Source organism: Aristolochia californica, unplaced genomic scaffold (genome assembly GCF_029961685.1).
Source record: "Aristolochia californica isolate CCGP_79_NKW_82.1479 unplaced genomic scaffold, dmAriCali1.0.hap1 SCAF_9, whole genome shotgun sequence".
Classification (NCBI taxonomy): Eukaryota; Viridiplantae; Streptophyta; class Magnoliopsida; order Piperales; family Aristolochiaceae; genus Aristolochia; species Aristolochia californica.
The window spans coordinates 35,821,532-35,847,192 of record NW_027182290.1 but is presented as its reverse complement, the minus strand read 5'-3'; the positions used below and the strand labels follow the sequence as shown (position 1 = coordinate 35,847,192).

Below are 25,661 nucleotides of genomic sequence, written 5' to 3'. Positions count from 1 at the left end.
TCATTAGGACATGTTTTAATAAACTGCATATACTTGGAAATTGTTTGAAACCCCTTAGTGGCATGTTTGAGTTGCTCCTTGTTTTGTTTGATGTGACCATGCAAATGACGAGCCTAAGTACTAGCCAAAATATTCTGGGCTTCATGAGTGGTTCTTGATGAGTGATAAGCGGAATCAAAGATGGTATGAGAGAACCGACAAAAGCACAAAAAATCGGCCGATCCTGACAAAGCTATGTATGATATTCAGGATTGGGAGTGACTAGATTATTGACTATATTTGTGGTTGAAGGCGCAGGATAAGAACCATCAACGAACTTGTAGAGATCATAACCAATAAGAATAGTCTTTATCTAAAACTTTCAATAAAGATAATTGGTGGAGGTGAGTTTGATTGAATTGTGGATGTGGAGTACCGTAAGTGGTGTTGTTGGGTTATGGGCATTGGAAATAATGATTTGAGTATCTTCAGTAACCATGAGTATAAAATCAGCTTCTAGATTTATTTAATTTTCTTCCCTCTCGCACATATGAATCACATGTGCAAGCTCTTCTTCTTTCCGAATACAAATATTTATATGATAGATATTATCACTAAGAGAGTTTACATTACTTTAGAATTACAATTAGAGACAATTTCAAATTCTATGAGCTTTATCTGCGTCCGAATTTGACTGTGTACTTGTGCTTACCGTAGCAGCGTGGAGAATGGGTCTCTAGGTTTGTCTGCTGCAAAATCTAAGCTCAATGGGCCATGGATCTGAAGTCTTGGTTCCGGGCACTAACGTCGGTGGTGACTTTCCATGTCGAGATGCACGAATTCGCCGTCGTGAATGGTTGCCGTGACCGTTACTCCTGCTGCATTTCGTGTTTCGCACCACCCGTTTATGTGATTAAGATAATGCTATGAAACTGGAAAAAATAGATCAAATGTAAAGAAAGCTTTCGATTGACCCAGAATTCCAGACGATAAAAAGAAAAGTTTTGTTATTTACCTATCAGCGGAAGCTCAGTAACGGACGGGAAATAGCAGTGAAGAGACTCTTACGTAAAGAACTATTGCAGTGGCTTGCTTCTCTGCTTCTCTTCTAGTACTACTTCGTCTGCAATCCTCCCGTTTCAAGGGAAGATGAAGTCGAGGGAAGGGCATTTTCCTCCTTCTTTTATAATTATTAATTTATAAAATATTAATCTAATTAATTTAACTATTTATTTTTATGCTATTTAATGATGGTTTTTATGCTATTTAGTTTTAGCAAATTAGGTCCTGCTTGTTTATGTCTGTAACCTAATTTTATGATAAAACCATCCAATTCAAACATAGAACCACGGTTGTGGGTCAACGAGTCTACTCACCTTTGGTGAGTTTGTTAACGGTGAAATCACCTCTTTTATATTGGGTGATTCAATTGAATGGCCAGGACTCAGGTTGGGCTCCAGCTATGACCTTATCCACTCGAGGCAATCTGATGCAGACTTAAAAGAGTTCGAGGCGATTCTCGACTCATCAGAGTCGACTCACCTTGGCCTGTAACAACTTCCGACAGCGTTAGCTGCCCTAACGCCTCTTTCTCGTAGGGACGATGCGATCTCTTGGGTCGCCCCCAAACCCAGCCTCCGTTTAACAAGCCAGTGTTTGGTAAATTCCTGCTCAAATTCCAGAGAACCGCGAGGAGCTTAGAGTTATTCTTTCATGAACTCCTCTTGTTTAGAAGTCTTACTTCACCAGGAGCCTCCAAAAATTTTGCCGCCATGGATGCGAATAAAGGGGAGACTTCTAAAGCACGGAAGGTAATTCAAATCACATGGGAAGAGAAGGCAGCTGCATGAAATGGACTGAGATCTAGCTTTTGTTGGTTTTTGCAGTGCCTGCCTCACTTTTTCTTCTTGCCAATAGCTGACAAAGATGCTTTCAATCTATAGAATCTTAGAGTAGATCAAGCTACCGTCGAAGCTGAAATCTCAAGTGGAGCTATTTTAATCTCTGAAAGGAAGATGGAGGATGGTGCCCCGGTTAAAAAAAGAAGACAAGAAGAGCGAAACAAAAAGAAGAATCTCTTAGTTTATATCTCTAACCAAGATAAGGGCTCAATTATCACAAAAGAGATCAAGAAAAAGTACACGCTGAGATTTGAATGGAAATGCTATTTTTCTGGTTAAGTTTTCTTGCTGTCTTTCCTGTTTGCCTCACTTTTGTTCGTCTGGACATGACAGTATCTAACTTCTTGTCAAATGGAAGATAGTACGCTTTCATTAATAACGTTGAAGACAAGAGCCAACAGCTTTGTATCCCTCTAAATGCCAAGACAAAATGATAGCAAGCATCATTATTATCTCAAACAAGGAAAAAGTCCAAATCGGAAGGCCAGTTTCTAGTCATGTCATCTCGTGTTCTCATTGAAAAACATCTTTGGTAAGGGAAAACAACGGGAAGACCCAAGTTGTCAAATAACCAAAAGAACAAGAACATCAGAACCTTCTCTTAACCGATCAAACTAGCTCACAAAAGTAGGAATTGGATTAGAGCAAACTAGACAATCTAGACTAACGGGTTGGTCGTAGAAGAACCGTAGCCATTCATCATTCCAGACCACGACGATCCAGGGGCGTTCATCAAGAATCCAAATGAATCTTTTCCTACTTCGGAGCAGTGCGGCTGTTCGTTCCACTCAAGGGATAGAAGCTTGGGGTTTGGTTTCATGTCTATTGGAGTGGGATCCTCTGCTCCGCCAAATGGAAGCATCAACCTCTCTCCGTTGTCCATGTAGGTACCGTGTGAACCATCCAAGGAAAACCCTAGAGGAGAGCAGAAACCATGAAGGCTTGAGGAATTGAAACTGTTGCTCATGTCTCCCATTCCGCCCACATTACCCAAGTCGCTGCCTCCCATGAAAGCATAACTTCTTCCAGTGTTTCCAAATAAAGCGTCGAGCTTGTTATCAGCGAAATCAGCTGCTTGTCTAGAGTTTCCTGGTAGAGTATCGTACTTGCACTCCATTGGATTAGGGTTTCCAGGGTGGCCCATGAAGGGGTTAAGGTGCGACAAGTGCACTCCTGAAAATGAGAGATGCAGATCAGTTACTTCGTGCGAGGATGAACCGACAAGCTGATTGGGTGGTTGTTCGTTTGGCTTCTTTGAGGCCACCTTCTTGTTCTTCCGGCAGCCTCCACCGACGGGAACGTTCCTGAGGGATCCGCCTTTGGTCCAGTACCTCCGGCAGGTCTTGCAGAAATATCTGGGCTGGGAGAGGCTGTAATTGTTGTAGTAGCAGAACTTAGTGTGAGTAGAGTCGCATCTAGGACACTTGAGAGCTTGGTCATGTTGAGGTCTGAGTCTCCTCTCCAGCAATGGCGGCCTGGAGCATGTTATCATTTCCCCGGGGGAAGAAGCAGAATCCACAGCTCCTTCCTCGTGGACGGTGCCCTATTTTAAAAACGAAAAAGATGACAAAAACGTCAAACTCAGGATTTCATGGGAATGTCCTTTCACTCATCAGTCAAAAATGGCAGTCTTATTATTGAGAATCGAAATTGGACGAGATAAGTCTTGTCCGGCGAGGTCTTAGAGATCCAGGTGATCGTACTTAAAAAGAACGGTGAAAGAAGACTTTAAGGTAAATACAGGTTCAATACATGAAACTGAAAAACATTCGCTGCCTAAGCGACTGACTCTCGGCAGTTCTAAGACAAAAGCTAAAATAAATAAATCAACACAACATAGCTTCTTTAATTTGATCTTTGCAATGGTTTGATTGCAGCGCAAAGGTTCGAGAGACTGTGATATCTTCCAAACGTCCAATTTAGATGGAACGAAGGAGCTCCTTTCACTAATTTCCCCATTCATCAAAACCTTACTTGAAAGTTCATTCTAGTAAATAAAAAACCTTCATCCCGAAAAAAATCCTTTTCATAGAATTTAAGAATCGCGATCCAGCAACATTAGCACTCAAAAATCAACATTAGCTGTAATAATGATAGCTCTGATCGTTGGAGCTTCATTTCGTCACAATAGTTAAACAAAATCGAAAACGAAAACGAGAACCGGAAGAAGAAGAAGAAGGGGAAGAAGGGGGGAAAAGAAGATAAAAAGAAGATAAAAAGAAAGGAATAGCCACATTTTAGTCAGTTCTTCCCCATTAATCCATACCTGAAGCCAGTCGGGAGTATCCATGCAGACTTGAAGAGAGGTAAGACCCATTTCAAAAATCCAACTTTAAAAGGTAAATTAAGCCCAGATCAAATGAGCATTCGCGGACAGAGCAGAAACTACTCGAGATACTTTTTCTGAAGTGGGGTGGGTTGTTGGGGATGCGCGGTGTTCGTAGAAATGGAGAAGAAAAGCGAGGATTGGATGGTTTGTATGGTAGCGAGTTGCGAGCGCTGTGAATAAGAAGGCCTAAAAAGGAAGCGGAAGTAGCAGTAGTCGGTCGTCGGTGGCTTGTCTGGGTCCCACCATGTCTTCCAGCACCATCGAGTGTGGACAGTACTAACACCAACTCGGCTCGGCTCAGCTTAATATCTTCCATTTCACGTTATCCAGTTCCGACCCGAACCCGCTGCACTTCTCTCCGAACTGAGACATGCATCCTTTTTGTTCACATTATACCAATTAATCTCTTATGCCGAGTAGATTTGCCCGGGAGAATCTAATCGATCAATACTTAGGTTTATTATTTTCAAAAATAATTAGAAAAAATAAAATAATAATCAAATTTTCTTTTTTACTAACTATTTTTGAAAAAATAATGGTTAAAATTTTATTTTTTTAATTTCCATGGGTTCCAAACGAACCCTTAATGATTGATTCAATTAGAATAAGTATTCTTCACTAGCTAATCATATTTTAGACTCACCCGACTATATATTTATGGAATAATAATCATTATATACCTTATTATAAGCATATTTTACTTATATATTTCGTCATAAAGATTAGTTAAAATTAATAGTAGAATAAATTTCTAATAAAATTACTAAAGACTAAAATATACACATTAATAAGGTATTTGTATCATTACTTTATAAGAAAAATATTAATAAATAAATTATTTCCTTTTCTCCCCTCGCTCTCTCTCTCCATATTCCCGTTCGATTTAGACTAAAGGGGTCTAATTTGAATTCGCGGGAGCGGCTGCAGCTAGTGCAAATTTTCTTTTCTTAACTGCGAAGTTATCCTTGTAAGTGTGGAAACAACGGGGGTCCTACTTAACCCAGTAAATACTAAAAATAGCAAACACGACTCGCATGAGTCGCCACAATGAACGAGTTGAGGTGGTGGTAAAACCGTAACATAAGCGGCTTGGAGCCGCCGATGTGAATCTTGGGTCATCGAATGGTGACACGTGCCAGACTACGGTGGTGTGACGTGACAGACCAGGGAATATTTGGGACCTCGAAAAAGAGCAAACCGAAAGAGCACTCCACCCGGGCCCACCACCCTCTGATAGAGCGGACCTTCTTCCTCGCCTCGACCAAGCAAAGCATAGATTCTCCCAACTATCATTGCTCTTAAGGGCGAAGCCCCCCTCTGGGTCACAATGTACCGTATGAAGGACCAAGCACCACGTGCTTCCCATGGCTCGCGGGCCTTAGCTTTTCTCGCACAGGTCGTCCGTTCTCCGGTGATTTTCCCTGGCTCGAGACAGTCAACCCGCAATCCCCTCGGTCAAACACCGTTTGGTCTTTAAAACAGCTAATAGACGTGGCATTGGTGTTGTACGGGAATAGCACGACAGAAGACTGTACCAATTATGTCAGCAGAGAATGTGGGCCCGTCGTACTGACTAAAGTGGACAAAGAGAACTTAGTCATGTGACAAGAAGATTTTGGTTTTATCGTACGTCACCAATCATGTGACATTTATGAGGCACTTTAATTTGGCAAATTGCGGCTTACTGAAGGAGTTCAAGGCGTGTGACCGGGTCCCGCATTAGAGTGGCCCCACAATCCGATCTTTGATTTTGTTGGGAAGGATTCGATTTTGGGCATTTGAAATTCAAAGCTACTAAATTCTTGGGCACGGCACCCTTTCTTTATTAAGGACTATGTATGAACTCTTCATACAGTAATCCTGTGGTCAAAGAGTCAACTTGAGGTTAATAAAAGCTTTATAATATGGTTCACCCATTTTATGTCATCTAGTTGAGCCAGGTTCAATTAGACTTGGTCCTTCCATGTTTACCAGTTACGTAGCTGACTTAGGTCAATCCAGAATTCAGGTTACATGGAGAAGCTTCAGTAAGATAGGGTTATTTTCTAGACTTTGATAGGGAAGAGGCTCATTTGGCGTTAAAAAGACGGTGGAGGGGCTATTTTTCCCACCAAAGGATGGTTCTCTACCCCCTACTTCATTGTGTAGAGTTCCTACGTGGGTGGATGAGAGGGAGAGGGCCTTCTTTGCTAAGATTGGGGAGGGAGCACTACCCGCCTATTCTCCCCCTTATTTTATTTTTTTAATAGTTGAGGGGTTGGGTACCCTTCCCTATGGGCCTGAAAGAGGTGGGAGGAGGATCATGGATGGGACTGCCGTGCGTCCTGAAAGAAAGAGGAGAGGGTGGAGGTGTCCCTAACCAAGCGACCCAGCAGCACGCCACACTGTGGTAATTTAAAAAGTTTAAATAGCTTAAATTCCATTCCTTACTCCGATTCGGCGGCCACGAACAACAAAACATTCTCCAACCACCTGTGAAATCACGTATCGACCGAGCATTCAAAGGTCGGTGGAGAGGATGGCCTCTTCTTTTACTATTTTATGTTTTCGTCTTTGAATTTTGCTGGTTATTCTAATGGATGCATTCGTCTTTGAATTTCGCTGGTTATTCTAATGGACGCATTCGTCGTACCAATCCCTTATGTTAATGGAGGAAGAGGCAGCGCCGTTACGTGTGGGCCGCAGGTGATACGGTACGGCCGACCACGAGGATCTGCTCCACCAGCTGGTGTCGCTAGTATGCTGCTGCACGCTTACGTGTCCTTCCGTTGTGAACGGAAGGAGGAATCCCAGTCAGCGGCGTCGCATATTGCCGCGGGAGTTGTCTTTTTTACTGTCGAGACTGGACTCGCACTGTTCGTGGAAATGGTATCCAGTGGAGAGCACGCAGGGTGATTGACTTCGATCGGATGTTAAGGAGGGATTATGGTATTGTAATCGGTGGAATGTCGGGCAATCGGAAAACCCTTTCTCAATGCCATTTTCTGTAACTCAGTTCACTCCTTCCAAATGCATGTGGTTGTTTTATGGGAATTTTACCAAAATACCAGTTTGAAACAACTTATTTATGAAAATAACAAAGATCTTAAATTATTTACAAAACTACCGAACTTTGACCGGTTCACGGTATATGTGGACTGTCATAGGCGACACATAAGCTTTGACGGCTTACGCGTCGCCCAGTCACCAGAGTGATGTTGTAGATGAACACATAGGATGCCATATCATTATTATTGACACGTCATCTACTACGTTATTATATGATAAAAATTTGAATAAATTAAAAAAATTAAAAATCAAATACACTTTTTATTACCTTATATTTAAAATAAAATATTATTTAAAATTTTTAAATAAAAAAATAAAAAATTAACTCTTACTTATTTAACACCATTTAATATCAATTAAAATATTTATTAATTAAAAAATTATTGTTACACTTTTTATTTCTTCATATTTAAAAAAATAAAATAACATAAGTAAATTAATTAGTTTTAAAATATTTATAAATTAAAAACAAAAAAAATATTTTAGAGTTTAAAAATATAATTTATTTGTATACTTTTTATCAACTTATTTACAAAATAATAATATTTACAAATTTTAAATATTTATAAATAGAAAAAATTTAACTCTTACCCATTTATTATGGATTTAAAATATTTCTTTTTGCCCCGTCATATGGGCCACGTAAGCAGCCGCCATGTCAGCTCTCACATATATTTTTAAATCTAATCTCTTCCACGATCTTTCTCCTCTCTGCTGCCGCCGCTCTGCCTCAGCCACTCCCCTACTGCCGCTTCTCTACCTCGGCCTCAGCCTCGCCCCTGCTGCCGCCGCTCGGCCTCACCCTCGACGTCCCCCTCTCAACCGCTCTCTCTTCGTCTCAACCTCATCTCTCGTTCTTCTTCTCCGTTACCCTCTGTCCATCCTCTCGCCGCCCCTTCTCTCAAAACGTTCTCTTCTCCGCTCCCCTCTGTTAATCCTCTCGTCGTCCTGTCACCGCCCCTTCCCTCAAAACCTAGGAGGGTGATTTTTTAGGGTTTTTGTTAATTGAATCGAATTATTGTATTTAATTATAATATTGATTTGAATTTAGGTGTTTAATTACTGTATTGATTTTTTTGTGATTTAATGTTTAATTTCTGATTTTATGTTAATGAAATTTTTGCCAAATTAAAATTATTGTAAAGTTTTGTAAGATTTTTAATTAAATAATATATTTTTTAATAATTTATTATTTTGTAAATAAGGTGATAAAAAGTATACAAATAAATTATATTTTTAAACACTAAAACAACTTTTTTGTATATATATATTTTAATTTATATATATTTTAAATGGATAATGTATGGGTAAGACTTAAGAGTAATTTTTTTTCTATTTATAAATATTTTAAATGGATAATATATGGGTAAGACTTAAGAGTGAATTTTTTTCTATTCATAAATATTTTAAATAGATAATAAGACTTAAAAGTAAAAAAATTATTTATAAATATTTTAAATCCATAGTAAATGGGTAAGAGTTAGATTATTTCTATTTATAAATATTTTAAATTTCTAAATATTATTATTTTGTAAATAAGATGATAAAAAATATATAAATAAATTGTATTTTTAAACTATAAAATAACTTTTTTGTATATTATTTTAAACATTTAAATATTTTAAATCGATAATATATGGGTAAGACTTAAGAGTAAGATTTTTAAATTTTTAAATATTTTAAATCCATAATAAATGGGTAAGAGTTAGATTTTTTCTATTTATAAATATTTAAAACTTGTAAATATTATTATTTTGTAAATAAGGTGATAAAAAGTATACAAATAAATTCTATTTTTAAACTCTATTTTTTAAAATTTATAAATATTTTAAAACTAATTAATTTACTTATTTTATTTTATTTCTTAAAATATGAAGAAATAAAAAGTGTAACGATAATTTTTTAATTAATAAATATTTTAATTGATATTAAATGGTGTTAAATAAGTAAGAGTTAATTTTTTAATTTTTTATTAAAAAATTTTAAATAATTTTTTATTTTAAATATAATGTAATAAAAAGTGTATTTGATTTTTTAATTTATTCAAAATTTTATCATATAATGACGTGGCAGATGATGTGTCAATAATAATGAGTGGCATCCTATGTGTTCATCTACAACATCGCTCTGATGACGGGGCGACGTGTAAGCAGTCAAAGCTTATGTGTCGCCTTTGACTGTCCACATATATAGTGGACCTGTCAAAGTTAGGTAGTTTTGTAAATAATTTAAGAGCTTCGTTATTTTCATAAATAAATTATTTCAAACCAGTATTTTGGTAAAATTCACTTGTTTTATTTAAGGTTTAATCGACTGCAAGCTACTTTCACGTGACACTATCTCGGGCTATGGGGATAAGGTTGGCTTTTTGAGATTTTAAAATTGGATTTTCCGAACGGATTCAGAAAACCCACATTCAACCCATGCCCACCCCTTTATCAATCCCTTGTATCCACTGCAAACCATACCTAAATATTACAGGAAAATAAACCAACATGATTGTAAAAGATGTGCCAACTCTCAATGCATAAGTTGATTGAAAAAGCATCTTGCACTCTTGGTTTTCAAGATTATGAGTGAGATTGGCGTTTAGAAGGAATGAGTTCTCCATTGGGCCGACTCAATCCAGGTAAAAGAATATAGAATAGTTGAAATTGCAACAATTCAAGTTCTTACATTATGAAATTCATAAACTAAATGTAAACGGAGGGGAAGGATGAAGTATGCTTACCTCCAGCAATTGTGATAAAATTCCGGAAGAAAAGTGGTTCGTCTATTCAGAATTTCATTGATGGAGAAGTCACAGATGATCCAAATTTCTTAAACAAAAAATTCATCAAAAGAGGGAAGTTACAAGTGCCTATCTTATCTACATATATGGGATGTACTAAAAACAAGAAATATCTAATTCTTAAAAGGGATAAATAGTTATCCTTAAAAGCAGGAATTGCTGACTTGACCTATTTAATTCCTTATATGTACCATTTAATATTGATACATTCTCAAAACTTTTTTTTCCATAGAAATAATATCTTTATACCCAAACAAAAGAATTTAAATTACATTATTGCGGCGGTAAGTCTTTTAAAGCAAATATTACTTTTTATTGCAATGCAACTATCTCCTTTTCAATGAGAACCATATGTGGCATCTATCTTAATTCTTAATGAATGAACTTCCAAATGTTCACTCAAAATCATTAAAATTTAAGCATACATTATCATTATCTAAATTTCATGTATACAACTAAATAAGAGATGAAAAATATGAAATTAACAAAGTTTTTCAATTGATAAAATGTGATACAAACATATAGGAATCAACAATAATTAGATGTCCATAAATCGAAAAATCCCTTATAACATTCACATTGCTTGGATGAGGATAATTAGGAATGATAACCTTAGACAACAATAAATTGAAAAATTATTTTGATAGGTCTCAAATGTTAGTGTTATTCTTTTTATCAAAAATAACATTAGTGATGTCATAGGAATACTACATATGCAAGTACATCTGATATCATGCATCCTTGTCCACCTTGGCTATGATAGGTCACACTCTCTACTTCATCCGAGACGGTGTTTGTATGAAAGTGAGTTATGGAGAGAGATGATTGTGTCTCATAGACACAGTACAAAAGTCAATTAAATCACTCTCATTTATGTTAAATTATATTTTGCTCATGGTAAATTATGTTTTGTATACATAGATACATCCACATTTATCCTCACCCACCTCGATGGGTCTATCCACTTCAGTTCCATGTGCATCCTCGCATATGAGCTGATCGTGAGGCTTGACCAGGGGCTTCAAAGTTGATGAACTGGTGGCATACCTCGATGGGAGGAGGATCCCTATGGAGTTATGAGATGGGCATTGGGACTCCATAGTACTATTTTCACACATTGGGTTCGTCATGTATTGAAAACTATTATGGAGGTGAACGTTGAAATTTTTTAATCCTACGTTCAAAACCAAATAGTTTGTGGTTATCTTTATATTGAGATAAATGTTACAAATTGTTCAATTGGATTTTCTTTTTTAGTTTTTTAGTTTAAATTGTTAAAGTTGGTTATGTTTTGTGTTGTACGAAAAAAATTGATATCGATTTTACTAGTAATGTGTTAACACAAATTGTCATGCATAATATATTAGTAGTATATTGGGCGTTACATTTCGACAACATCGAACTACTATGTATGGGTGGTATGAGTATGGAGGCTACCCAACAACACCATCTACCCTTTATAGAGGAATTCCCTCGAGGACTGGCAGTGGTAGTGCATGAACTATTTGAAGGAGAAAGGTTCAAGGTAACCTAAATTTGTATGAACAATGTTTTAAAAATCAATTATTTTTTATTTTCTAATATCTACTACCTCCTGTTATTTTTCATAGGAGGATATACAATGACCGGTCTGAGAGGCACATGCGGAAGATGAGCTAGCTGATGAAAGAGCCATTATGAGACGGGTTAAAGGATTTTGGTCTAGCAACATTAAGAGGTTCGGTTTATCTCAGTTTTGCCTACACAAGGCCTCTGTTTGATGGAGTTATTTGTACATTGTGCACCCCCTTTACAAATAGGTAAATTTTCTAATGAAAGCACAAATCGTAAGTACAACTAAAATAATAGTTCAAACCCTTAATTTTGGTTGATGAGAAAATTTAAGTTCAATGTAGATTTCGAATTATTGAAATTGGTCATCTCAGACTAGTCAATCTCGGACTAGTCGGATGAATTGAGACTCAAAACTCCTGTTCAGGTCAATTGAGATCCATGGACCCGAGTTTAACGAGACTTTTATTACAAGACCCGATTTTTGCTGGACCAAGCAACACTATTTGCCTTGTGACCTTTGCCTCTACTTGGCGATAGGGTTATTTAGGTAATTTTCTTATAAAACAATGCAGAAACCATTAACTATATAAAGCTTTTTAGGGTTTCTCATTCGGAATCCTCCAGTGCTCCCCGAAGCTTAGACTCTCAGCCTCGGCCTCTTCCGCTATCCCTTGCGCGGATTTCTGTCAGATACTTCGATAGAAAATGGGGTAAATTTTTTACACGTTTTCGATCTGCTGCTACTTTATTGTCTGCTGTATAATAGCGAATGATGTGGACTTTAGATTATCTACTTGCGCATCTTCTCTCCTTTCCTTTTTCGCGTAATTATGCATTATCAATTTTTTCCCTTTTAGATGTATATTTTTGTTTTTCATACGTGTTTTTCGATTTCGGTAGCTTATATTTCTAGCTGTTGCTATTTTTCTGTTCTGTTTTGCTTCTGAGCTGTAGCTCGATTGTTTGTTTGCTTTCTTTAGCCGTGTGCTTAGGTCTTCGATTTGTAGATTATGAACGCGGCTGCTTATTTTTGACTGTCATCGTTAATCCTGTTAATAGATAATGAGGTGAAAAAAGTATGTTTGGGATGTTAAATGTAAGAGTAGTTTCATGGTCTTGTTTATAATGTAGTTTTGTGAATAAATCATTCTAAATATTTATGTAATTTAGAATGTATTCTACTTTCTCAACATGTGTAGCTTTTATATTTAGGGCTGTCAAGACATAGTTATTCTTTCTTTCTGAAAGTTTATGTGATATTAGTGGTTGAGGAAGAGGGAATCGAGTTTTTTTCCCCTCGTTAAGTGTTCTGAGCACTTTAATTAGACTATTGGTGTTTAGGGTTTATTGTTCAGCCGTATTTCTTACAGTAGGCTCTTGCAATATTTTTATTCTTTTTCTTGTGAGTGTTAATCCAATTATTGATGGGCCTCAGAGTACTGGGCCAGTGGATTAGACTCTGGGTAGACGTATCCATTTTTTATTTAGGAAAGAGGGTGGAGTATTTCTGATTAGATTTTTTCTGTATCAGTGTTTGGTCTATTGAAATCAAATCTCGATGTAATCTCATCCTTTCATAAGGTTTACACCTACATGGCAATCACTTTCATCTTTCTTACTGTGGAGAGCGTTTAAAATTTTCCTTCTCTCTTTTGCGCTTGTGTCTTTTGAAAAGTGTTGTGACGTCAGTATAGGGAGTAAACTGCCAGCTGATTTTGTCAATTGTGCAATGTTTAATTGGAAGGCTAGGCTTTTCAGTTTTGAATCTCACCTTTTATGTCTACTCAAGTGAGTAGGCTGGAAGTATCATGATACTGCTTTTTCTAAACAGAAATTTATAATGCGAAGGCTGATGCAATTGCATCATGCAGGCCTCCAAACTCTATGAAATCTCTTTAGTTGAAGGCCATAACAGAGAATTGTGTACCCTTGTGGCCGATGCCTGTAGTCTCTTTGCTGGGAAAACTGGATTGTAACTTTTTAAAATTTGTTAGCTGGCTATCCTTTTTTTTAATAGTTTTAAACTGTCCTGTATGTTATTACTCATGGAATTCAATTTGGCTAAGGCTTTGATTGTACTATACTGTCCTAGATTACCTAGATGCTAATTTATTGTTTTCTTTAAATGACAGGAAGACCCGTGGTATGGGAGCTGGGCGCAAGCTCAAAACTCACCGTAGGAGGCAAAAGTGGGCTGACAAGGCATACAAGAAAAGCCATCTTGGTAATGAGTGGAAGAAACCATTTGCTGGTTCTTCCCATGCCAAGGGCATTGTTCTTGAAAAGATGTATGTTTTTTCCCTTAATATCTCTAAAAAGTTTCGCGTGATGCATAAACTGACTTATTTAGATGCATTTTGTTGCAGTGGTATTGAAGCCAAGCAGCCCAACTCTGCCATTCGGAAGTGTGCTAGAGTTCAACTGATCAAGAATGGAAAGAAAATCGCTGCCTTCGTTCCCAATGATGGTTGTTTGAACTACATTGAAGAGAATGTGAGTGTTAATTTAAACCTTTGACAATCGCAAAACCTAATAAGTTCTTTAACTATTGATGTTGTTCTAATAGTATTATTCATTCTCTTTCTCCCAGGACGAGGTATTGATTGCTGGATTTGGTCGTAAAGGTCATGCAGTGGGAGATATTCCCGGAGTTAGGTTCAAAGTTGTGAAGGTCTCAGGTGTGTCTTTACTGGCACTCTTCAAGGAGAAGAAAGAGAAGCCAAGGTCTTAAGATTAAGTTCATTTATGCTTATGTTTTCTTCGTTAGTTTTTTTAAGTTGCTGAAATGTGTTTGTTGAAGATATGAACTGTCTACTTCATCCAGATGGCAGATTTTTGAGGGTCAATAGATTATTATTTTTTCTCTGTTTCAGAATTTCAATATCTTTCCTTAGAGTCGTTATTTTATTTTCCCAACTAAAACTCCTCAGTCTTGAGGCTTATCTTTGTTTGGGTAAATTGGTTCATTTTGCTAATCTATGTCCAAGTTAATTACGTGATTGTAAAAATTTCAGAATCAATGTAACCTACGTTCTTGACAGTTTTTATTTGGTCTAGGTTCAGAAAAACTTAGCTCAATTTAGTTGACCGTTGGCCCTTTCGTTGCCCATCCATTATCTTTTACTGTTCTATCAGACTATCCTAATTCAAATAAAAAAACTGAATGTGACTTTTATAACAATTATTTTTGGAGTAGACTGCTCTATAATCTTACCTAATTAATAACCTTAAATGATATGAATTTATTACACTAATATTGATTGATTGGGTGTGAGAGTTATTCAATATTAGACATGCAAGTAATGTAGAAAAAATTCAGAAAACGTGCTCTGGAAACTAAATTGATATTTCCCTTTCATGTTCTATGAGAATCGTTTGGGAAATTTCAGGAAATGTTCTGAGTAGTTTTATGAGAAAAGCAGTACTAATATTTTCTAAAAGTTTATTTGAAACTACATTTAAATTCCTCAAAATAAAGGGTTAAAATGAAAATAGGTAGCTTCGTTTGGGTTCCCTGAACTATCGAACAGAATCAGGACCATTTACTTACATGGATGTTTTAATATGAGAAGCAATCAGGGACATTTAGTTATGTCGGTACGCATAAATTGGCACTCCATCGATCTCATAAGCTCAGAATTAGCAGCTTTGAAGATTAAAGGGCTTTAGATTATCATAAGCTCTTTTTTTCCAGGTACCGGAACTTTGGGATGAAGATGATTGCATCTTCATTCGCTGATGCACTTCACTCGAGGTGTTTTTCGTAAAGAAAAAATAATTTTAAATCTTGAGCGGCGGTAGACCAATTTGGTCAAAAGTTGATGGACAAGACCACTGGTATAAACAAATAGCACGACGAAAACCTCACAATACAAATACCGATGTTCATTTTATGTTTTCACATTGCCACTTCCTAACATATATCATACTACTGTATAACGGCAAATTTTCCAAATAAATTCGACCAACTCCGAGTTTTGAGCCAAGTAATGCTTTTATTCCATCCCAACTCCAACGAAGCTTAAAAGAGTACCCTTTTTCCTTTTTTAAAACATTGCACTCGTCCCATTTTTTTTCTTTTTTTTTGTTTTCTACTGCAAAAGCAAAGAACCTCACCCTTTATCTTTATCAAAGGAGTCTCTCAGTTCCTTTAGATATCCAAAGCGCTCCTCACAAACCCTTTTCTCCCAGAATAAGTACCCGCTGTTTCTTGAGCGGCTCACCGGGAATAGCCTGCGCTCCTCCTCACTCAAAGTATAGGACTGTCTGAACAACCTATTCCAACCCATCACATCTCTTTCATTCCACAAAAACAAAAGGCCAGAGGTCGATAGAGATGTCTTCCATTGCCCAGCCTGTGGTGGTCTACCCACACTCTGTCTCCACACGGCCTTCCTCCCATACAAAGGGTTCCTTTGGCCCGGTTTTTATTGTACTGGCCATTATAACCGTTCTGTCCATGATTGCCTGTATCATCGGTCGCATCTTTGGAGATCGCTTCTGCCGCTCGAAGCCACAAGATAGCCACCCATTTCAACGCAAGGGAGACCCAGAAAACGGGTTCCATACAAGATATGCAGTCAAACCGAAAGGAAATGGTGAAAGGAATGCCAAAGTTACCGGAAATGGGGAGTTTAGGCAAGCCAGACCAGTAGAAAATGAAGATGTAAATGCTGAAAGCAAGCCAGTTGAAACTGGAAATGCAGCCAAACAAACTGCGTAGCACAAAAGATCACAAGCTATCATATCATGCAGAAGCCAATTCCAACATCAATATCTCTTTTTCTTTGTTTTTCTTTCACTAAATGTTTTCATTTCGACCCTTAGTGTAGTTGTAATCGATATGATGACTAGGTGGGTTGAATGACTAAGCCAAAGAATGTGACAAGCTCTCAATCATCGACTGGGTCCTGTGGGGCATCTTCTGCCTTCCGTTGGATAGCGATCACAGGGCATTCTGCATGCTTCACACAGAATTCACTCACTGTTCCCACAAATACCCTGTAAATAGATGTATAAAACCATAGTTCAGTTGCAAAAGTTAATTTTCACAAGCATGTTTTTCATTTCAAGTTCTTGGGTTTGCTGGTCAATGAAAATAAGTGTAACATTTCTAAAAAGGAATGAAACGAGTATAAACACATTATTTACAGAATCCTTGTTGCCATTCAGTAAGAAAAAAAAAGAAGAAACTATCTGAACAAAGTTCTTTCCTAAAAGACTAGTAACATGTAAACAGAATGCATGTATGCAATGGTCATAGGGGTGGATGTCTGGTATCAGATCTTCGGTTCAAGTCTAAAAAAATGCTTGTATGCAAACATGGTCAACAAACCATATCAAGTGTTTAGAGAATTTTAAGAGAGGAAACTTCCTTACGATAAAAAATCGAAATTATACTGAGGCTGCACATTGTCTTCTGTTGTCTAGATTAAAAGAGTCATGAAACTGGTAAAAAGCAATCTTCCTGCAGTGCATGCATATGCTTTTAGACTAAGACATGGGACTAAGATTTTTTAAACCCCATAAAATCTATTAGTTTTGACCTATGTCTACACATCGTACATTATTTTTGAACGCCGATAATTAAAGTGCATATGTTTTAAGGATCTTTGCATGCACACATTATTTATATGTTTCGATTTATCACTATCAAAGCTCTTTGTTGATCATAAACACACACTCCTTTCCCCTGGGGAGACTTGAACCCCAACCTCAAGCTAGAGTTCCCCATACAACCATCGAGTCAAAGGCCCAACTTTGTCAAGGTAAGACATCAATCAATGTTTTCATGTGCAGAGATTATATGCTAGATGTAGTACAGAATCTAGAATTTTTTTTATTTTTGAAAATGTAAATTTTCCTTCTGGATGAAACAACAGTTTGACATAGAGACATGAACCATAACTTGTCGAAAAGACCACTTCCATTTTTTCTAACTACGTGGAAGAATTCCTCTTCTCCAAGCTTATGAATATGAAGGGATATTTCGTTACAGTAGCAAATTTTAATGTAACTCTCTACTAGAAACAGTTAAGCAAGAACATGAAATCACTAAAGAGGATCCCATTCAAGAACATAAGATTCCATGTGATATTATGGCATGATGCAAACCTAGAAGGGGTTGATCAATTACAAGTGCCATAACACATGCATGTAATCATCTAGGAGTGTGGTTTCCATAGACATTTTTATGCAGTGTACAGATCTCTAGAAACGAGAGCATTAAAATTTAGTGTATGTAGCCACTATTGGCAATTCCAAAAACCAAAAAGACAACATTCTCAGAAGTGATTTTTTTTAGGATTTCATTGACTAAAGCAAGGCCAAAAAACTGCCAAAATAGAGACACATTTCTGACGTAACATACAACCTTCCTCTTGTTATTATACACCATTCCAGCCAAAAGTTTAATACTTCAACTTCCACATAAAACCTCTTTACCTATCCCATCATTGTACAAGACACATGTAAATTTATTAGAGCTTAGATTTTACAATGTCACCCTCCCTTGTCAATAGACACGATATACAGGCATCAGAACGTTCCATACAAAGTGGATGGCAATCAGTCTGTTAATAATTTTCTCCAGAGGAAAGAGGAATGAGAGAGGAGAATATCTTAACAATTATAAGTGGTCACCTCTAATAATAAACTTCCACAGAGCAATTCAAATATTTATCAATTCTAGTTGTTTAATGTGAATCTTTTATACTTCCTATGGCACAATACCAGTCAAATTGAACAGGTGCCTTTCCCAGGAAGCATTTGATCAACAACTCCTGAGATTGCACACAACTTGCTTAAAGGTTTATTGAAGAAGGAAGGCCTAGGTTGTTAAAATGAACTTGTGAAGGAAAATAAATCTTTTCTTTTATAAATTTGCAACACTATATTGCCTTTTGGAAGCAGCTTGCAAATCTAACAGTCACATTCTCAATATGCAGCAGAATTATGCAACAAAGTTTGGAAAGAGGATAGCTTAGGTTCTGTTTAGAGTTCTTCATGAATAATGCTCCACCGTTCAAAAGAATGGGAGGACCAACAGAATTGATGGAAGGCAAAAAAAAAAAAAAAAAAAAAAAGAAAGGACAATGGGAAGATAAGAAGCCAATGAGAGGCAAGCTTCATACATACTTCTGAAAAGGACCAAGCCCACGTTTTCCAACAACCAGAAAATCAGGACGAACTTTCTTAACTTCATGCAAGATAACATCCTTTGGATCACCTTTCTTGATCCATGCTTCGCAGCCAACCTACCAGCACAATCAAGAAATATATGAAGATGCTCAAAATTAAAAATATCTGTCAATGATGATAAGAAGAGAGCACACAAATGATGAAGAAAAAAATTCGTACCCCAACTTTATGGCAATGCTTAACAAAATACTCCAGCAGGTGAAGTCCTCTAATCTTATCTCTCCGTTGCATATCTTTAAAATCTGTAGGGGAAGCATAAATGCTGTCCATGTCATCAAACCCTAACAACAGCAAAAGAAAGAGTAATTATAATCAGAAATTACTTCTAGCTTTCAGTTTACTGCCCAAAGAAAGCCTCTCCCCACTAAAAAAGAAAGGTAACACAAATCTTTTGCACTCCCTAAATCGACTCTCATCATGATTATTGTCCAAAAGAATCATCAACATTCCAACACAATAATAATAAAGAAAGAGGGAACATTGTAAATAACTTTTATTTGCCCCGAAAAAATAAAATTAATTTCAAGACATCGAGCGGCTAATATTTAATCAGTTTTGACGTGGATCCACCCAAAAATTTGAAATACAAATCAAATTTCACAAATATTATCACAAAAGTTTAAAACAGATTCTGTAAGTTAGTATAACGGCATAAATATTCCGAATGAAACAACCACAAGATCAACACACGGCAAGAGAACTCAATGGAACGCAGCCTTTACCAAGTCAAACATTTACTGAGTCGTACGAGTTAAGAAACTAATTCAGAAAGCTTCATCAAGAGAGTCTCCAAATTCAGATTCTAGTTCGACGTGGAGAAAGAAAAATAGGAACTCAGATAAGATTTGTGCCCAATTTCACATGAAAAATGTACCTAACAAACGCAATGAATGAAAATAAAACCATAAAGATTCTAAATCGCAGCAGTCAACTCAAAATCGTTTAGCAGAATCAATAGAAGAACCCTAATAAGCTTAATAACCTAGTTATGTACTGACGGCGCATGTAGGGAGAAAAAACATGAAAAAATAAACAAGACGAGGACGAAGAAGAAGCGATACCATCTTCGTCAGGTACTTGAACATGGAGGAGGAGGATCCTGAAGCCGGCACCGTTGTCACGGACGATCCTCGCCATGGTCCATTCAAATGCGCCGCGGCTGCTAATAGAGGCGACGGGGTATCCTTTCAGACTCGACTGGTTCACAGCAATCATAATCCGAGTAGGAGGCGAAGAGGGTGACGACGACTCATCTTTCAGAGACGCCATTTTCTGACTGTGATGGCTCCCTGCTTGCCTCTCGCAGCTGTAATGGAAAATGGAGAACGGAATCAACAGACACTGAGTTGGCTGTCAGCTCCTCTTGCACTTTTTATAATAACGGAAATGCTCTCTCAGTCTCACTCTGTCTCCTTGCGAGTCGTGCAGGCATGAGCTAACGTGCGCAGGCCAGGGATGACAATTTCCGCCTCGTCTCCCACCGGACACCATTCTTGCTAACGTGCGCGGAAGAGGAAAGGCACGTGCAACAGATAAGACCCCAAGTGGTTGGCTCCCGCTTCCACATCACCATCGATAGGACTGGAACAGCACGACAAGGATCAGGTTTGGGTTAGGTTTTAGAAAATCTAACTCGGAAGCTTGTGCCCTCGTGCAAAACCCATATTACTTAGTAAAAAATTTAAGCCTATTCTCACTCTGTAGAGAATGATGATGGGTTAATGAGTTAAAGAGAGAGGTGACGTTGGGTCCAAGCCTATCCCCTATTGACCAGTAAACTTTTTTCTTAACTAATAAATTTAACATATTTCTTTGCGTTAATTCATTTAGGTTTTTAACACGGAAGTTTACCTTCTAAAAACTTAATAAGTTGAAAAGAGAGATTCTTTTAGTTTGTGGTCCAACTAATGAACTCTGCCTAAATGTTATTAAAACTCAATTAGTCATCAAACCCAAAGGGTGACTAGTTTCAGGAATTAGTAAAAGAGAAGATCCATTTTCATAGTTGTTCAATTTCACTAGGGGGAGTGTTAGTCAACAATGAAGTTACAATGAAGTTCACCGGTAATATATAATTCATTTGATTTAGTGGTGAAAGCGTGCCAATATCATTTGAAAAACACAGAGAATTGTCTCAGGCTAAAATTGTGAAATCATGATTCAGTCCGATTTTGCAAATCATTCACTTCAAGTATCGCTCAGGACGCATCATTCCCTCGCCTGAAGATTTTTTTTTCTTATTTGCACTATGATCTCCTTCTCGGTCTTCTTATCCCGAAATTTTTTTCCTCCCACTCTCTTCTTCCTCTCGTCTTCGCACTCCCTTCGACTTCTTCTCCCTTCTCATTATCTTTGCATCTCTTCTCCTTTCATCATCTTTGCATCTCCTCTCCCTATCTCTCTCAGCCTCCCTCTCCACCTTCCTCTCTTCTCACTCATGGCCTCCCCCTCGCTTCTCCTTCTCGCTCTTCTCTTTTCCCCTAAAAATCCTTCCGGTTTTCTTAGATTTCCCCATTTCAGCGTCAATTTCTTTGATTCTACTTCGATTTCCCTTGATTTTTACATTGGGTTTCGGTTTTCCCCAAATTTTATAAGCCTGGAGTTCTGATTTTTCAAAAAAGTGAAAAACATTATTCTTTTCTCTCGCATTCCTTCATTTTCTTGCGTTCGTCTGGATTTTCGTCATTTGGATGTGTTGTGAAGTCAAGGTGTGTAAGTCTTGGGGCAGAGCAGTTTCAGGGCCTTCAAAAGATCGACATTGAAGAATGGAGTCGTCGAAGCAACTCCCAGCAAATGGATCGAATGTTGCAAATGTTTATAACAAAGAAGTTGTGGATCCCTTCGCAAACAAGAAGCTGGAACCTGTATTGTGGATTGTTATGAGAGGAGTTACTACTTGGAGCTTAGTTTCTATGAAGGATTTGATGATCTCGTTGCAGCCATTGACTGGCCTCCTCCATGAGATTGATCTGATGTTTCAGATGGAGTTACGAGATAGCTTCATTGTCTGTTATTAAAATTCTTTGTAATAACAGTCAAAACCTATGGCTAATATTTTGGTTTAGAATGTGAGACAGTGTATGCTGAGGATGTAAATTGTTCTACATGGAGTTGAGTGGTGCATCTGTGATCTTTTTAACTGTCCCAAGCTTTATAGGAATTGAGTTAACGTTGCAACTATAATTTTAGACTAAGATGTGCGAAATTGTAAATCCCGTCCTAATTCTATAAAAAAGAAGTGAAAGGATTTTTGGTTTTATCCAATATTAGTTTGCCTTTGATCTTTGGGCTACTGAATGTTCGTGAATTGAGAGACTGGAGCTCCCTGTTGTGTGATTCTTATATATCTTATGTTATTAATTAATTAATTAATTTATTTATTTATTATATTTGTTTCTGTATTTTTAATTTTTTTATTTATTTATTTTTATAATTAATCATTGCATAGCTAATTCTCACACATAACTATTGTATTAATGTACAATCAACTGTAATAATTAATTAATATAAAATTTTATTTATTTAATTAAAATATTAATATATTTTATTTCTATATTAAATCACTTATTAGTGTAGTAACATGTTTGTTATGGTTAATTATCTATTTAAGTATATTATAAAAAGTTACTCATTTTCTCGTTTACATCATATTTTTTATTTTAGGACTTTAACACTGGAATTTGTTTTCTAGTATACTTGAACTCGTATATATTAACACCCAAGGAAGAGTTGAAGTTAAATCAAATTATTGTCTTGAATTTGAGGTCTTACTTAAACTTGAACTTGAACTTAAACTTCAATATTAACTAACCCCCTCTCGGTAAAGTACACAAAAAACTGTAAATACACTCTGTAAGTTACAAGTGAAAGTGTAATAGATATATGTAATTCACTTCCCACTCCGTTTCTTAACCCGAGTGAAAGTGAATTCACTGCATTTAAATTACATCAGGCGCGACCTTCCGCGATTTCACTTGCCCCCTCTGCAACCTCTCCCCCGCAACGTCGCTCGAACCTCTCTTCCTCTCGCCGTCCCCAGCACTGCTTGACACCGACCACCTTCCGCGATTTCTCTCTCCCCCCCCCCCCTCTGGAACCTCTCCCCGGCAACATCGCTCGACAAGCTGAGGTGGCAGTGGCACCAAACCCGACCTCTCGACTGGATTTTTTCGCTTAGAGAGCTACCAGCTACGAGTGGTGACGCTGACGCCTTCCGGTTTATACGCTACTGCCCTCCCCTTTCCACCAAGTTTGGAATTTGAGGTTGGAAAAACTGGGATTTCGTCTCTCTTTGGCTCAAGTTTTAGTGATTTCTGATGATGCTCAATTATAATTCGATAAAAATGTCTCCAATTCAGATCGAAGAAAGGTACGGGGATCTTCACCGCGACCGCGGAGATTTGCAAAATAATGCCCTAGCTGGTGGAAGCGGCAAGAGAGAAGAAGCGGTTGAGAGGTGGGACGAAAAACAGAAATCCCGTCGTCGGCCGCTGCAGGGACGACTTTTACCATTTCATTATTTTCCACCAACACTCTTCTTCCTTTTTGTTTCGTTATTTCGTTTTTTTCTTCCTTTTTTGTCTCCAAGATGGCGTGGCAAAAACTTGTAATTAAGATGGTTATTTTTCGCAAAAAAATCTTTTTCTCTTCAATTCATCCTCACCTTATCCTACTATCTCAACTCCGTCCCATTTTTGTCCTTGGCTCAATTTACTATTTATTTGATTTTATAAAATATTTAAAAATTAAAAGCTACATAAAAATATCCATAAAATCAAATTTACAATATAAAATTTAAGAATACACCTTGAAAATAAAGAAATTTTATCTTTTTATTTTTATATAACTATTTCATTTTTAGATATTACAAAATTACAACTTGAATACAAATTTAATATTATAAAAGTAAGCATTTGTTTAATTTATTATATTTAATTAATTAACTAATATTAATTTAGTTTTATAAAAGTCAAATTTATCAAAATATTTATTAATAATTAATCTCTTTATACTTTACACCGCAATTTCCATTGTGCACACTAACAAAAACAAATACTTTACACTGCACTTTACATAGTGCACACTAACACAAACAAGTATTTTACACTGCATTTTCTATTGCGCACACTAACATAAACTAATGATTCACTAGGTAATACACATTCACTTTTACTTTCACTTTCCCCAGCACTTTCAAAGTGCACTAACCTCCCCTTGAGTTTGTTAAAGAAATTTGATTAAGAAATTCTAAACATAAAATAATCTCGTTATGCTTACTAATAGAGACTTTTAGGTTTTTTACCCCATTTTTAAAACTTAATTAGATAAATGACGACCTTTTGAACCTATTTAGAAAAATACCTAACTTTGATCGGTCAATTACACATATTTATAGTCAAAAGTAACACGTAGGTTTTAACTAATTACGCGTCACTACGTCATCGTGGCAAATCAGCACTCGGTAAGTCAATTAACACATCATCGCCCATGTAAGAGGCCATGTCATCTCGCGCCATGTAAGCCCTCATCACCTTCTTATTTTTTTGGTTCTCAATCTCTCCCTGCTCGATCTTTTTCCTTTCCTCTCCTCTCGCCCTCTCATTGTACTAGCTATTGACGCTCCCCTATTGCCACCACTTGGGCCTTGCCTCCCCTCTCAACCCTCACATTGTCTCAGCCACATCTCTCTCTTCTTCTTTGTTCCCCTCAGTTCATCCTCTCTTTGCCCCTTTCTCAAAATCAAAGACTATGGTTTCATCTCCTTGCCACCCCCTCTTTCAAAACCGAAGCCCTACTCCCCCTCAAACCCAAATTTGAATTTCAAAAGCCGATTTAGAAAGGTGATTTTGTAGGGCTTTTGTTAATTGAATCTAATTATTGTGTAGAATTTAATTTAGGTATTTAATTAATGTATTGATTTTAATTGAATCTATAATTTGGTAAAAAAGTGTATAGATAAATTTGATTTTTAAACTATAAAATAAATTTTTCAAAAAAAATAATTAAAAAATATTTTAAATCGATAATAAAAAAATGTTAAATAGGTAAGAGCAAAATTTTTTAATTAATTAATAATTTTTTAAATAATTTATTATTTTAAATATTAGGTAGTAAAAAGTGTACCAATACATTTATTTTTAAACTCTAAAATAAAATTTTCATAATTTTTTTGTTAATAAATATTTTAAATCGATAATATCATGTGTTAAATAGGTAGAGTAAGCTTTTAATAATTTATTATTTTATGAATAAGGTGATAAAATTTGTACTGAATTTTTTTTTTAAAACTCTAAAATAATTTTTGAATAATTTTTTTAATTTATAAATATTTTAAATCGATAATAAGAGGTTTTAGATAGGTAAGAGTAAGATTTTTTAATTAATTAGTATACTTTTTTATTTTTTATTATTTAAAAAATAAATTAATAGAAAGTATACCAATAAATTTTATTTTTAAACTCTCATATAGAATTTTTATATTTTTTCAATTAATAAACATTTTAATTGATAATAAATGGTGTTAAATAGGTAAGAATTAATTTTAAATTAATTAATATGTTTTTTAATATTTTATTAATTTAAATATAAGGTAATTAAAAGTGTATTGATAAATTTGATTTTTAAACTCTAAATATATATATATATATATATATATATATATATAATTAATAAATATTTTAAATAGATGATAAAAGGTATTACATGGATGATAACGTGGTTTGCCGTGTTATATTTTATAATGTGGGTTTTTTTATTATTTAATGACATGGCATCCTGCATGGGTGATGACTTATCTATAGGATGATGTGTCATTCCATTGACCGAATATTGATGTGGCATGATGACGTGGTAACACAAG

The 25,661-nt window shown here is 36.2% G+C and overlaps 4 protein-coding genes across 5 annotated transcripts; 2 read left to right on the top strand and 2 right to left on the bottom strand.

Moving 5' to 3' along the window:
* Positions 1 to 2,049: 2,049 nt before the first annotated feature.
* Positions 2,050 to 4,342, bottom strand: LOC137941716 (dof zinc finger protein DOF5.6-like). The gene is made up of 2 exons (XM_068787251.1): positions 4,147 to 4,342; positions 2,050 to 3,423 (listed from the first exon to the last, which is right to left on the bottom strand). Exons 1-2 carry the CDS (start codon positions 4,195 to 4,197, stop codon positions 2,539 to 2,541), a joined length of 936 nt encoding a protein of 311 aa, XP_068643352.1. The 5' UTR covers positions 4,198 to 4,342; the 3' UTR covers positions 2,050 to 2,538.
* A 7,861-nt stretch (positions 4,343 to 12,203) lies between these two features.
* LOC137941222 (small ribosomal subunit protein uS12) lies at positions 12,204 to 14,467 on the top strand. Its single transcript, XM_068786537.1, has 4 exons — positions 12,204 to 12,312; positions 13,735 to 13,890; positions 13,969 to 14,095; positions 14,193 to 14,467. The coding sequence occupies exons 1-4, from the start codon at positions 12,308 to 12,310 to the stop codon at positions 14,331 to 14,333; spliced, it is 429 nt and encodes a 142-aa protein (XP_068642638.1). The 5' UTR covers positions 12,204 to 12,307; the 3' UTR covers positions 14,334 to 14,467.
* Positions 14,468 to 15,938: 1,471 nt separating this feature from the next.
* Positions 15,939 to 16,325, top strand: LOC137940887 (uncharacterized). The gene has a single exon (XM_068786004.1). The coding sequence runs from the start codon at positions 15,939 to 15,941 to the stop codon at positions 16,323 to 16,325; it is 387 nt and encodes a 128-aa protein (XP_068642105.1).
* LOC137941393 (universal stress protein A-like protein) lies at positions 16,268 to 20,171 on the bottom strand. Of its 2 annotated transcripts, none has more exons than XM_068786777.1 (4): positions 19,864 to 20,171; positions 18,962 to 19,083; positions 18,740 to 18,858; positions 16,268 to 16,603 (listed from the first exon to the last, which is right to left on the bottom strand). In XM_068786777.1, the coding sequence occupies exons 1-4, from the start codon at positions 20,069 to 20,071 to the stop codon at positions 16,495 to 16,497; spliced, it is 558 nt and encodes a 185-aa protein (XP_068642878.1). In that variant the 5' UTR covers positions 20,072 to 20,171; the 3' UTR covers positions 16,268 to 16,494. The 2 variants fall into 2 exon arrangements, with proteins under 2 accessions (XP_068642878.1, XP_068642879.1); XM_068786778.1 differs by having other exon boundaries at positions 18,962 to 19,044.
* Between the last annotated feature and the right edge of the window lie 5,490 nt (positions 20,172 to 25,661).